At 35.6% G+C, this 14597-nt stretch overlaps 1 protein-coding gene and 1 long non-coding RNA gene across 2 annotated transcripts; both read left to right on the top strand.

The window, feature by feature from the left end:
• Positions 1–954: 954 nt before the first annotated feature.
• LOC18445921 (histone-lysine N-methyltransferase, H3 lysine-79 specific-like protein) lies at positions 955–10338 on the top strand. Its single transcript, XM_006856047.4, has 6 exons — positions 955–1273; positions 2577–2983; positions 3062–3114; positions 3238–3275; positions 9150–9585; positions 9894–10338. Exons 1-6 carry the CDS (start codon positions 1257–1259, stop codon positions 10128–10130), a joined length of 1188 nt encoding a protein of 395 aa, XP_006856109.2. The 5' UTR covers positions 955–1256; the 3' UTR covers positions 10131–10338.
• Positions 10339–11347: 1009 nt separating this feature from the next.
• Positions 11348–13619, top strand: LOC148779319 (uncharacterized). Its single transcript, XR_016048438.1, has 2 exons — positions 11348–13149; positions 13291–13619. It is a non-coding gene; the product is annotated as an uncharacterized LOC148779319 (long non-coding RNA).
• Positions 13620–14597: the final 978 nt, after the last annotated feature.

The raw sequence follows: 14597 nt of genomic DNA, 5'->3' as shown, positions 1-14597 counted from the left end.
GATTTAAAGTTTTGACAATAGTACATCTTATAACACATTTTTGACCGTCAATATTCAATATTTTCAAGTTCTATAAATCTGCTCGATCTATACTATTTTTTAAGCTTTAAATTTTATAATAAAAGATGAAAATATATTTTAAGGCTAGCACAAACATTTTCAATATTGAAACCACATTTCTTAATACTACTTAAAGGTGGGCTTTACTTTGATTGTTTAGAGCCTCAGCTCTATACAAACAACACCCTTAAGAATAAAAGGTCCAAAGTGGGGCATTTTGAAAACGATATAAAGAGCCAAATTCCTTTAAAAATTTATATGATAACATTACTCTAATGGGACATGAGCATAGATTTCTAAGCTTTCAATTTTCCTCGAGTGACCAATCTTACAAAAATTTGTGATGGCATGATTAAGGTCTTAAATTTGAACAATAGCAGGTCATTTTTTGACATTTATAGAATGTTTCAACTCTCAACCACACAGAAATAAGGCGCGCTATAAAAATCCATCAAAAGATATTGTTCTGATTCTTGGAAATGGCCAATTTTTTATCTTACTCTAGATGTGGATGTTGATAAAAAAAACAAAGATTTCAATACCTAAAGAGTGCATCTTATAACATAATATTTAGACTGTCTATTTTTAAGATTTTAAGTATTTAGAGATATGTTCGATCTATGTTATTTTTTTATTTTTAAAATTCATATTTAAAGGTGAAAATAGATTTTTAGGCCATCCTAAAAATTTTCGATACTAAAATATTTATTTCGACAAAATTTGAAAGTGTGTATTACTTTGATTGTTTGAGGTTGATACTTTTTTTTTTGGATGAGGCAATGAGGAGAAGCAAATCGGCAAATGCTAACCAATTAAGCCCGGGCACTTTTCCTAAAAAGTGATAAGGATTTTGGCCCCAGCCTTCCGGTTAGAATGAAAAGTGATAAAGAGGGAGATTGGGCTCCAGCTTTTTGGTGAGAATGAGCTCTAGGCCATTCTCCTCATTTGTCCTTGGTGGTAAATAAATATATAGTTTGCTCCCGCGGGTCTACGCGTACTCATTCCTACAAATAATTATTTTGGGCGGGGAACCATGGAGGAGAACACCGGTGGTTAAAGCTGCGGCCACACAAACGCCATCTAAAATTATTCACACAGAGGGCCGGAGGGAGAGAGGAGCTTTTGTTTGTTCCGCTGTAACGTTCTCTTCGTGGGAGAAAAAAAAGTGACCTCTCTGCAAGGAGTCATCCGTTGAGATGCTCTCTACTCACTTGTAACTCCATTGCATTTTTTTGTTTCCTTATACATTTATTGCTTTTGTTTTTCCAGAATTCGTTTTGGCTATTGCAATTTAACTGCGATTTTTAGCTAGGTTTCTCATGACTTCAGTCTAGATCTTGTGTTTTTGGTTTGTTAGTTTTCGTTTTGGCTATCTGCAATTTAAAAATTTGTTGTGGTTGTGAGCTTTGAGCTCTCATGGTTTCTGTCTACATTTTGTTCTTTTGGCTATCTGCAATCTAACTCTCGTTTATTGTGATGGATTGGTGTGTTAGCTTTTCATTTGGGCTCTCATGACTTCCGTGTACATTTTGTGTTTTTGGTTTGTTAGGTTCCATTTTGCCTATCTGCAATTTAACTGTGTTTTATTGGGTTATTAGCTTTCTTTTCGGTATATACTTTTTCATTGTGATTATGTTTCTGTTCTGCAATGCTTTACTTATAAAGCAATGTATTTTCCGTATCAGCTTTTTTGGTACTGTATGCTATTTAAGCTGTTAATCGTACATTTATTTATTTGTTTTCTTGTTTGGGCCTTTAGGGCATGTACAATTCAACAATGACTATAAGAAAGCAATCCATTCTTTCTCTATCCATTTCTCAATCTTTCTCTGTTTTTTTTTTTTTACCAAGCAAACAACACAAAAAAAATAAAAATAAAATCCTTAATGTAAAAAAAAAACAAACACAAAAAATAAAAAAAATTAAATAAAGGAAAGAAAAACAACAAAGGAAAAATCCTTAATGCATTAAATAAGTAACAGTAATACCACGTTCGATCCTACTACTAAACTTACCCCCATAGAAGAAGTGAACTTGGAGGCATATAGACTTAGAAACCCTGCAAATGGTTCACCCCCATTATGATTTACATCCGATTTCTTTTGATTAAGTGTTCTCACTGAATGGCTGGAATAAATGTCAAAGGATTTGAGGGGATCTGTAAAATGGTACTTTGTTGCTTCATCTTTGCACTAGGTAAATTTTCATAAACAGGTAGCCATGTAAAAGGCAACTCAAAAACTGTTTGTTTTGATCTTTTGTTTCTTCTTGACAAGTCTAAATATCTTAATGTTTCCACTGAGAATCAAAAAATAAGATAAAAGGGAAGTGGAATATGATGAATAGTTTCTTATATATTGTGTGTCCTATTGTATCACACAGACTTTGAATGTCCTTAGCCTTATGATCAAATTTTTTTGAGTTGACATAAGGACTTCCTGGTAGGTTACCCATCCTACTGCTACTCTTGCCAACCATGCTTAAGTTTTTGATCAAGACATGAATTTATGTAACAGGAAATTCTACACGAATACACAACCAATTGTGATCCATGCAAATCAAGTTTTACAGTTTCGGAGTTTATCTCATGTTCTGAGTTCCTCAAGTCATTTCTCGAGAGTGCTGTCTGCTAATGCTTTGAAGTTAACTACCAGTGGGAGAGAGTCACTGCCAGGGAGTATGGACCCCTTATTGGAGCATAATGCTAATATTTCATCAATACCTAAGAAAAATGATGAGACCTCATTTGATAGAAATGGAACAAATTTGTTTTATTATTCAACTGAACAAGTTCCAAACTACAATGGTGACTCTATGGAAGGAATTTCTGATAAGGAAATTAAGGAAATGCAGAGGAGAATGAGGATAGGGAAAGCCAACAAGGGGAAAACACCTTGGAATAAAGGCAAGAAGCATAGTGCAGGTACTGAGTAATTTTGCTCCCTCTTCTCCAATTGGATTTTTCTTTTTTGAATTATCTAAATCTTGGTTTTATGCACAGAGACACGGGAGTTCATCAGAAAGCGAACCATAGAGGCCATGAGACATCCCAAGGTGATGTCATGTAAGAAACTCCTTTCATTTGTACATTGCCTGTAGTATAATGTGAGAGACAATACTTCGAATTTTATTTTAAGGGGATAAACTTTCTGGAATGGTTGTTTTTGATATTTACAGGTTAGGGAGAGATTGTCTCAGGGTTTTCGGGGCCATAGGTATGCCTTTTTAGTTTAATCTATGTTCTGTTCTTAGATACTATATAGTCTACACATTATGTAACCATACATATATATATATATATATATATATATATATATATATATATATATATATATATATAGATATTAATTAAAATTATATCATGGTGTTTATGGTTTATCAAATTTGTCTTCTCTTTCTTGAAACTTCTTAGTTTAGGTGCCATCCTTTATTTAGCATCAGGCTGCTATGTATATTTGATTGTGGAACACTGGAAGCCTCTACAGTGGGGTGCTTCTGTAATGAATACAGGAAAGAGGGGTTATGACTGCATTCATAATGAGGGGTGTTGTAATTGCTGCCTTATCTAAGGACATACAAATGATACTTCTGTGTTTTCTTTCTTTCAGAACAATTGTACAATGAAAAACAACAGAGGCAGGGTTGTGTATTTCACGGAAATGAGAATGTGTTTGAATCTTATTGGACAGAGTCCAGCAACCCTAGGCTTAGATTTTATTTTATTTTCTTCTGGAATGTCCTGTCAGTTTCTATAAACAATATCCCTGATATTTTTATATGAATATTAAAAAAAGAGAACAAAAATCTTGCTAAGTAATTATCAAATAAGACTACTTGCTAAGAGGCACAACTACTTTATTAGTAGAAGGTATTAAATGGTTGGTTGGTCAAACTAATGATTTGCACTTCAAGAAGAACATATGGGGTAAATGGTGAGGGCGACTTCCTTGGATTTGAGGAAGGTATTAGAATGCATGATGTCTGGCGAAGAAGGCTAGTTCTGAAACAATTTAAATAAAACTAGGACCATTTTTGCCAGAAATCTATCACAAAACCCAGTTGACCCTCTCATAGCAATGGAATTGGGGAAGTGGCAGTTTTGGAGACCCATAAGATGGGGAACAACGAGGGAGTTTCAATGCAAACAATACGTTTGACAAACTCAGTGGTGCATTAACACTTTTGTGATAGATAGCAATGCTCTTGTGGATGCAGTTAACACCCTGCATGTCAACTCGGGGCTCCAGAGTTGAGACCCGAACTAGTTTTGGATAAATAAATCGAGACTCATCCTAGTCTTAATTACTTGCTCTGATTTTTTAACTGACCCTGTCAAGTCATTTTAGACTCAGCTAAGGCAGGCTAATTGACTTAGGTTAGGACTTTGCTGGTTCCTAGTTTGTTCCAACTTTGGCAACCCTCCAATTGATCATCTCGACCTCGAGTTGTATGTATATGAGAAAAAGAAGGGCATCAAGGCCTAAAAATAGTGCATGTTGTAACACATGGTTTCGACTGCTTGTTTTCAAAATATTTAAGTTTTTATAGGTTTTCTCGATCTGTTCCACTTTTGGAGTTTTGAGTTTCATAATTATGGGGTGGGGATAGATTTTCAGGCCATCTTAGGGGTTTCTGGCAATGGAACCCTATCTTTCAATAGGGTTTGGAAGGTGCATCTTACTTTGATTCTTTAAGGTTATCGCCTTATATAAACTGCACCCACTTGTATTTATCCATCCATATATATAGTTTCTAATATTTATGTATGGTTATCATTATTTAAGTATATAGTGATGCAAATAAAAATTGGAGTTTATTTATTTATTTTATTTTATTTTTTAGGAATAGGAAGAGAGCTAGGATAAGGATAAAGTTAAAGAGGCTAAGGGAGGATTTTTGGTAGGTCTTGTTAAGAGGGAAGATTTTGGGGAATAGATATGAAGTAATCTTGGAAAGGTAATCTTGGTGGGAGATTTGGTTAGATTTAGATAGAGATGGATTTAGATATGGGAAGGATAATGGAGAGATATGGAGGCTTGTATAGTTGAGAGAAAATAGGGATATGAAGAGAGAGAAGATAGGCTGGAGGAAAATCTGTGCAAGTTAGAGAGAGAGATGGAGGTATTTTTTTTAGTTATTTGTTAATCTTTTTTTATAGTCTATTTAAAAGGGAGATGTCTCTTCTTTGTAAACAGATGAGAGAATGATCAAAGAATGAGAATTGAGAAAAGTTGATCTTGTGAAAAGATCTGACTTGAGAGAGGTTAATCTTGTTAAAAGATCTGAATTGAGTAAAGTTGATCTTGTGAAAAGATCTGAATTGAGTAAAGCTGATCTTGTGAAAAGATTGTTTTTTGGGATGGACTCCCTTGCAGACCTTGAGAGGGAGTATATTCTCTCAATATTTTTTTATTTTTATTTTTATTGTTCCAATGTTATTTTCTCCCTGCATCATATAATTTAATATTAATGTGTACTATGCATGTGGCTATGACACTTGCAGTCTTCTTTCTATATAAGTATTTGATATATAAGTATATATTATGCATAGTGCCTTGATACAATCCAATGTGGATATGGTACATGATGTGAGATGGGCACAAAATGGTAATCCTTAGGATGTAGTGTAAATTTTATTATTTTGTGCCTTGTATCGTATAGAGGTACATTCTGAATCTCATTCCACATAAAATACTAAAGGTCATTATTTCGTACTTATGTGTCTATGCTTTTTTATATGCATGAAACATAACGATATTGCACATGCATTTGCATGTGTATATGCATGTTGTGTCTATTTACTGGAAGGGAAATTTAGGCTTCTAAGATCCCCTTGTGACACTTAGGGCTGTAAATGGATCAGGATGGATCTGACTTGGTCTCGATCCTAGCTTCGGTCAAGTCCAGGTCAAGTAGATTGAAACTTATATTTTTTATAATTCATATATATATATATATATATTAATTATAATAAATATATACATTTAAGGGGTCAAAACTATTTACAAAATCATTAAGGGGGACAAAAGATCAAAATTAAGATTAGAGGATTTGCTTTTTACTTTTCATTTTACTCAGGTATCTCCTCAAAATGTATATTCAAAAATACCCAAGTTGCCCCTGTTGAAGGTTCAAAACCATGAACAAGAAAGGCATTTCAATAATTTGACCTGCCTATGAGGCCCCAATCAAATGATGGGAGTACCCTTGCCTTTTCAAGGTGGGTCAAATTACTGAAATGACCTTTCTTGTTTTGTCGAAATCCTGAGCTTGGTTAATTTGGATATTTTTGAAGATATTTGTTGAGGAGGTGCTTGATTGAAATGAAAATTAAAAAGTAAACTCGCCAAGGTTAAATGGGATCTTTTTGACTCTATTAGTTATTTTGTAAGGGTTTTTGATCCCTTAAGTGATATTTTTCATATGTATACACACATAGACACACACAAGCTCATTGGTTATGGAGGAGTTAACTAGACGTCTACAGGATGAGGTACCGTGGTGTCTGTTGTTTGCAAATAACATAGTTTTGATTAATGAGACTAGAGAAGGCGTCAACGCAAAGTTAGAACTTTGGAGGGATGCTCTAGAATAAAAAAGTTTTAAAATTAACCCGACTAAGACAATATATATGGAATGCAAGTTTAGTAATAACAAGAGTAGAAACGAGGTAGTAGTTAAGATTGATGGCCAAGAAAGTAGCTAAAGAGATCATTCGATATCTTGGGCCGATAATCCATAAGAATGGAGACCTTGGGGAAGACGTTGCACATAGAATTAGAGGAAGTGGAGGTATGTTTCCGAAGTTTTATGTGATTGCCATATACCAGTGAAACTGAAGCTGAAGTTCTATAGGATTGCTTTTAGACTAGCCATGCTTTAAGGAACGGGATGTTGGGCGGTCAAGAAATAATATATCCATATAATGTGTGTAACTGAGATAAGGATATTGAGGTGGCTGAATTGCAACACAAGAAAGGATAGAATTCAGAATGAATTCATCAAAAGAACTTAGAGGTGACTCCAATATGCGATTAGATGAGGGAAAGTAGACTTAAGTGGGATGTCCATGTGCAGTGTCACCCTATAACACCACTAATTAGGAGGGGCGATTTGGTTTAAGTGGAAGTCTCTAAAAAGGCAAGGGGAAAGCCAAAAGGACAGTAGTGAGAAGATATATGTTGAGAGTAACCATTGATAGAGCAGAATAGTGGAACATAGTTTGTGTAGCCGACCCCAAATAGTTGAGATTAGGCTTTGATGATGATGTTGATGATAATGATGATGTATATCAGGTCGAGACAACCTAGACCCCACCTAGGCCTGGTCTAGGTCAAGTGAACCTCTAGACTTGACCAGGACAGCGGTCGGGTTGAACCAAGCCATTTGACACCCCTAGTGATACTTTTATTGCACTGCCACAAAAAAAAGAAAAGGAAAAAAGAAAAGGAGAAAGAAAAAAGTCGGGACAAACAAATAGTGGAAAGCTTTGGGACAAGATTACTTAGTGTTTGATGAAAACCATCATGCAACCTCTAGAAGTTGTGCCTGCTATTCTGGTTTTTGAGAACATCTTTGGAATATTTATGGAAGTGTTTCTATGCTGAAGTTTATACGTGTCCCATTTCCTTTTAAGTGGTTCATTCCAAATGCTTAGGCCTTGGGGATAGTATACAGGTCTCTTGGGATTTTGTTTACGCTAAGGTGGAATTCCATTTAGTCATTTAATCTCTCCATTTCTAATCTAAGAATTTCTTACTCTTAACTAACTTTTAGAAATTTTCTTGAAGGGCAAAGCAGAAATGCTACATCCCACTGAATTAACATCAAACCGATGAACATTTGTCTAAATATATGGTATAAATACTCAGGATATAGTTATTTCTCATAGCATGCAGTCCTTTGCAATTCTCATCCATTTAGCTCTTCTGAACCAATTCACGAATTAAGGCTTTTTTTTTTCTTTCTTGACAAATACATAAAGGCTTTTATTGAATGATTTGCTCATGCATCTGATGGCAGAACAGTGAAGTGAGTCCATACTGTATAAGCAGGTAATATCAAGAGAATTATTTATATTGTAATGACATTAAATACTAAGTTTATTAGAGGAAGATGATAGAATCTGATAAACAAGAATGTGATAAATACTTACCCACTACTTGGGCCATTTGATTCTTTCCTGTTAACAAAAATAGCAGCCCCCAAAAAGAAGGGTGAGACCACCTAGTACGTAGTAACAGATGAGTCCATGTCAAGTCCTTTCATGGGATTTGCAGCTCAGGGTCACTAATATATTTGTGACATTCATAAACTGGTTGAAGCTCACACTATGGTCAGCCCTGTATTTAGATGTTGGAGATTAATTTTGTATGTAATTGTACCTAGATTTGAAGAAAAAAAATTGCATGGCAGGGTATGGTCTACCATGAAGTTGGATCCCTCAGTCGCTGGGTGGTTTCGTGGTGGGACTTGTCTGTCCTTTGCAAATATGCAAATGGATGGTGGAGATGCACTTTATTGTGGGAATTGTGAGATGTGCCATGATCTGCAAGATAACACGAATTTTATTGATGCATCTAAAGAGCGTTTAATTTTGGGTTTTGGTTTTACTATGCTTGTGGACTCAAATTCTTAGATTAATATCTGAACAAATTTGTTTCTTTTCTACTCTAAGAGAGGGGTATTTTCTAGCATGAAGTTGTCGCCTAGGGAAATGGCTTGATCTTTATAATGTCATATATAAAAATGCATTTTTTGTAATTATTCTTCCTTGCTTTCTGATTATATATCTCATTAATGTCTCTTTTTTTCTCCTTGTAAGGCTTGTGCAGAGAATATTAGGTTGGTTATTCTCTTACCGTTGCTACAAACAGTGTTATTTTCTATCTTAATACATACCTTTTTCTTTCTTAATAGTTACCTTTTTAATTATCATTACCCATTCTCTGATTCCAAACCAAAAAGTTGGAAATATATGGTGAACTGAATTCTAGCATTATCTATCCTCTGTATCTATTATAAAGAAAGGCAAACAGAGAACCTATCATCTTGTTCTGTTACTGCAAGTAATAAGATGCATTATACAGCGAAGAAAGCAAGGCACGAATAGGCCTTGCCTTGAGAAGAATATGGCAAGAACGATCAAGACGGAAGACCTTGCAAAACAAGTGCTGCTTGGAATGGCAACAAAGCATTGCAGAAGAAGCTAGAAAAGGTGGTCATGGCCAGGAAGAGCTAAATTGGGACAGCTTTGAAAAATTGAAAGAAGACATAATCCGGCAACAACTTCAATGGGCAGCAGAGAAAGAGAAAGCTAAGAAAATATCCATAATACGAAACGAGAAAATGGCAAAGGCCAAGGCAGAAAAAATGGCAATGGTTGTCCTAGTGCGCCAACTAAGGGAGGACAGAAAGGCAAAAGCGAGAGCAGAAATGAAAGAAGCTGCAGAGATGAGATTGATGAAGAAAGTGAATGCAGAGGCCATATCCAAGGAACTAAGACTCAAAGTGAAGCTAACCAAGGTAAACGTCTAATCACCATTCTTTGTTCTCCAATGATTAGTTGAATGGCAATCATGCAAGATTTTTATGGCTACTTAGCTCATGCATTTAATAATTAAATTGGAATTAACTTTTGATCTGAAAATCATAGTGCACTTGAAAACTTTTGGTCTCTTTGACTAACATTGTTATGAAAATGGTAAATAATTTATTTCTGGGTTCCATGCTTTCTTCATCTGATATTAAATTCTGCAAAATTTTGTGATCTTTCTTCAATATTGGGTATTAAATTTTTTGGGTTCTCATTTTAAGGGTTGATTTGTGTCCAGATGCATCAGAAGAAGCTCCTTGGTGTGGAAAGCATGAGCCTTGAAAGTGTGGTCAATGGTTCAGAAACTGTTGCAAAGAAGTGGGATTTAGATTTTATTAAGAGAGAGAAGATGCAGAGAAGCGTTTCTCTTGCTGATCAAATCCGAGCTGCTAAGAATAGGAAAGCAAAATCTGTTGTGCATCATCCTGATGACTCATTTCTTAATGTATCAATTGAGGAAAGATTGCAAACCTGACTAATATGAACTCATGGGACTTGGCAACCACGGTGGAAGGATACCATGGGCTGCATATACAAGTTCTTAAGAGTAGTCACACATAACTAGAGAGACTGTGGCTAGCCCTTTTTTTTTGGTATCATTATGTAAGCTCTCTTTTTTGAAATGCTATTCGCAACTACTACCCTCTTTTTAATAATAAAATAACATCAAACTTCTCATTTTTCATGTTTTTGCTGATGGATCTTTCTCCAATTCATGTTTCACATCTCAGATAATTGATAAACAGATGTATTATAATCTCTTCACAAACAGGCTCCCACGAGCATCAGTTTCTGTTTTAGATTTAGGATAAATACATGCACCCTTGTTTTCCACTTTGTTTTATACCAGTTTATGTTATAGAAATGCAGCTTATTATGTTGGACCTTGGACCTATCAAACAAAGACCCTACATCATCAGCCATCACTATGAAATTCATGGTCTTCATACCCTCTCCCCGCACTGTCCATCGTAAAGGATTTGGCTAGGTCCCATCCTGGATGGCTAAAACCTAGTGATGCATGTGAATATCTGCACTTGGTATAAAGTTGGGTGCACCAATTAATACTGGTATGTTTGTTCTCTCTTTTGTTTTTTGCATTGATGTGGTTGGTGAGGACCTTGAACATAATGTTGAGTCATGTTATTTCTTTGTTGCATGTGTGCATGTATTTTGAGATCATCGGTTTTGGACTTAAAATATGCATAGCTCTGTATTATATTTAGTAGTGCTTATTAGTGTATGTTTATTCTTTATCTATTTTGAAATATGAAAATCTGAATTTGAAAAACATCATTAGTCATCTTGGTCCCAAGCTCAAGCAACTTAGAAAGTGTTGCAAAACCTAAAAATGATGCTGAAAATATAGAGACGAAAAAGTTGTTTTACTTCTTTTTTTATCAGTGATTGAAAACTCAGCGACTTAGGCTCCAACTTGCATGAATCACTTGGACCTGGCAGGTTGACGTGTCCGAATAAAAGATCCCGAGAGTTGCCCGATCCTCACTGGGTCATGAACCCTCTTGTGTAATTTTCATCGACACTCGGCTGAGTCGGACTGCTGACTCAGGCGCAAGACCTTGACCCGAGTTTTAAATTTTAAATCACTGTTTTTGATAGAAGTACTCAATTAAGTTTTACGTTTACATAATGACTCGGCACTTAGGTCAACATGGGTGGGCTCTGAGATCCAAGCCTGAATTTCAAATACATATCTAATTGTAGTAATGTAAGGATAAATTCCCAGGTGTTGTTGTGAGCTGGTCCTTAGAGCTGCGCCTCTCACACACGCCATCAACTTGCAACCCCAAATTATTCGCACCCATTTTTATTTGTCATAGAGAGGTGGGCATCATCCTCACTTTGAAGGTTTCGTTCTTTGACTCTAAATGCGTTGCGTTTAAGGAGTAAAAAGTAAAAATTCTTTTTGAGGTTTCTCCATGTCTCAAAGCAACCCAACTGCAACAACTCATCCATTGAGATGCCCTCCTTTCACTTGGAAGTCCATCCAACACTCTTGCATTTTTCTGTTTTATGCACATTACTCACTCTCTTTCCTTTGGCCTCTCATGGCTTCTCTGTACATTTTGTCCTTTTGGTTTTCTGGGTTTGGTTTTGGCTTCCTCATTTTAAGGTTTCATTGCAAGTTATAAAGTCATGTACTAACTATGTAAAATGAGAGTTCTTTACTGTAAGTATTCTCTAAATAGAGGCTTTGTGCCTCATGCACTCTTTTATGATGCTCTGTTTGGAAAACGCTACTTTATGATAATTTTCAGGCATTCTGTCTATGGTGAAACTGTGAAGTGCCTTGCTGACGATGAGTGATATTTAAATTTGCATATGATTCCTTTTGTTAATATTTGGGCAGTGCAAAGTTTTTTCTCTCTTGAAAAGTTTCATTTTTTATGATCTGCTTGCACTATAAAGGGTTGTTTCGTTCTTTTGAAAAGTTCCATTTATTCTGCAATGGATATGAAAATAAATAAAATATATAAAAATGAAAAAAAAAATTAGAAGTTCAAGAACTGTTCTGGATTTTTTTATTTAGAATTTCATTTAGAATTTCAGGTACTATTCTGTAATTTCTGAGACTTTTTTTTTTTTTGGCTGCCCCTGGGGGGAGGGGGAAGGTTTCAACTGTTATGGAGAGTTTTTACTTTCGAGATATGAGCAGGAAGTTTTGCTCGTTTATATACTTTGGTTTGTCAAGATTTATACTCAAACCCTAATTTTATAAGGTCTAATTTCAATTAATGTGATCTGCTGGGCGAGTAAAGAAAGCCCATATCCATGGAGGATGGTCAATATGGTCGAAGAGATTATTGGCCTTGGTCGAGGAAAGCTAACCAGCTTTCATCATGTTCCAAGGATGGCAAATGAACTGGCGATTCACTAGCCTGTGCTAGGAACCAAAGGTATATGCTTTATGTTTGCACAGTCTGCCCAGCTGATTCCCCAAGTAATAGCCCACCTCTCTCTCTCCCCCTCCCCCCCCTTCTCTCTCTCCATCTCTGCCATGTATGCGATTCTGATTCTATTTTTGAGCAACTTGATGTGAATGATTCCAAATCAATATATTTATCCATAAAAAAAATGTCTTTTTTATATTTCATCTGTATTGGATTCTGTTATTTTCTTATGTGGATTGTCATTTTGCTACATATCTCCACCTCTGGGCTAGTCACTTGAATTTTATCACTTTCAGGACTTCTCTCTTCACTTTGTATCACATCACTGTGTGACAGTTTTCTAATGATTTGTAAAATATCAGTGGTAAACTCTCGGTGAAAATAACAGTTTGGGCCGAAAGAACACTGAAATTACCCATTGCAAATGTAGCAACACAACAACTCTCTCCCTTGGCTCTCACATAGCCATTGACTGCATAGCTGGTTCGTTACAATTCCCAATAAACTTAAAGATGGACTACGACCACGTTCAGGATGCGATCCGAACAGAAAAGAGAACGAGGCTTCATGACTCCTACTGAGGTTAGATCTATGAATCCTTAGAGAAAGGATTGATGGTGAAAAAGTTAGATATGTAATGAGCGTGTGAGAGAATAAGTGAGAAATGCTTGAGAGAGAGATTGTATTGATCGTGAATTATCTTATTCTTCTCTATTGTGGCAGAAAGGGTGTTCCTAGGAAGAGCTCCAAGCAATTTTTCTATCCAACTTCTTAAGCAGGTATTTTCTTGGTATGATTTGTTTATTTATTTATTAGGTGGCTGAGTTGGGCTCAAGATACACTTATTCAATTTTACCTGCTTTTTGTACATTCAACTATGTTTTCTTCACTTATAGCCAACAACAAATCGGAGAGAGCTTAATGGTGTCTCATGAAATCAAAAGTAATAACTTGTATGTGTATTTTTTTGTTATAGTTGATGTTGATGGAAGAGAATTTATTTGTCATTATGACACCCACAAAAAAGTAAAGGGGAGAAATGCAAGATGTACTACATCATTTGTTTTGGTTTTAATTATATTTAAAACTTTTAGTTTTGCCTATTCTCATTTGTAGTCTTACGTCCTCACCTTGTTGCCACGAGGCACTTGTGTTACTCAGTAAGCAAATATATTGCTGTATATTTCCTGTTCTGAATTTGAGTTGCAGTCTCCATTAAGTCATCATCATCATCATCATTGAGCTTTATCCCAATTATTCGAGCTCAGCTATATGAATCTTATTCCGCCATTTCCGCTCAATCAAAGGTCATACCTTCAGTCAAACCACTAAGTAGTTATCCAGATAATCACTCTTGTTTCTATGCGTTTTACTAGCTGAAAATTCTGTTCACTAAATATTTCCCTTCCCCATTTTGCTTATAATGTGCACTTTATAATAACTTTTTAAGGTCTGTAGATTTCATTCGTATTTTCATTTGTAAGTTTATGAATTTCTGTGTACCACATTTTCCATGCGTGAGCCTTTTTCCCCCTCCGACGGCAGAATATTCAGGGTGTAAAGTTTATGAAATCTAGTATACTACATTTTCCGCTCTCGTGCACGGGGTGTACATGCGTGCATGTGTGAGTTTCTTCTGAGTAACAAATTCAGTCTTTAAGTTTGGTTCCTTGACACTTGAGCAAAGCCATTCCCAAATTTTCAAACATTTTCTGACTATACATTTGCGAATGGAACTTCAGTGTTTTAAATCGAGTTTATGATTTTTGGCTGTTGTTGGCAATATCTCCCATCAGTTCATTTTGGAAACATGATTTAGTGTTGGCACTGGTTTCCTTCTTTCACAGCTGCAAATATTTTGGCACCAGAGGCTGCAGATTCACATCGAGTGCAAAACACATACAACCATATACTCTTGATCAGCTAAAACTTAAACTGACTAGATCTCATTTCGAATATAAATACAAAATATAAGTGTGCATGTATATGAAATGGAAAACGAGATTGCGATTGGCTTGTCATGTAAATGC

This window comes from Amborella trichopoda, chromosome 13 (assembly GCF_054954075.1).
Source record: "Amborella trichopoda isolate Santa Cruz 75 chromosome 13, AtrichopodaSantaCruz75HAP2 v2.0, whole genome shotgun sequence".
Taxonomy (NCBI): Eukaryota; Viridiplantae; Streptophyta; class Magnoliopsida; order Amborellales; family Amborellaceae; genus Amborella; species Amborella trichopoda.
This window is presented reverse-complemented; position numbering and strand designations above follow the sequence as displayed.

Coding starts and splice junctions, on each gene's coding strand:
- LOC18445921 (XM_006856047.4), top strand. Junction 2,984..3,061: donor AGGCAAGAAGCATAGTGCAG/GTACTGAGTAAT, acceptor TTTTATGCACAG/AGACACGGGAGTTCATCAGA. Junction 3,115..3,237: donor AGGCCATGAGACATCCCAAG/GTGATGTCATGT, acceptor TGATATTTACAG/GTTAGGGAGAGATTGTCTCA.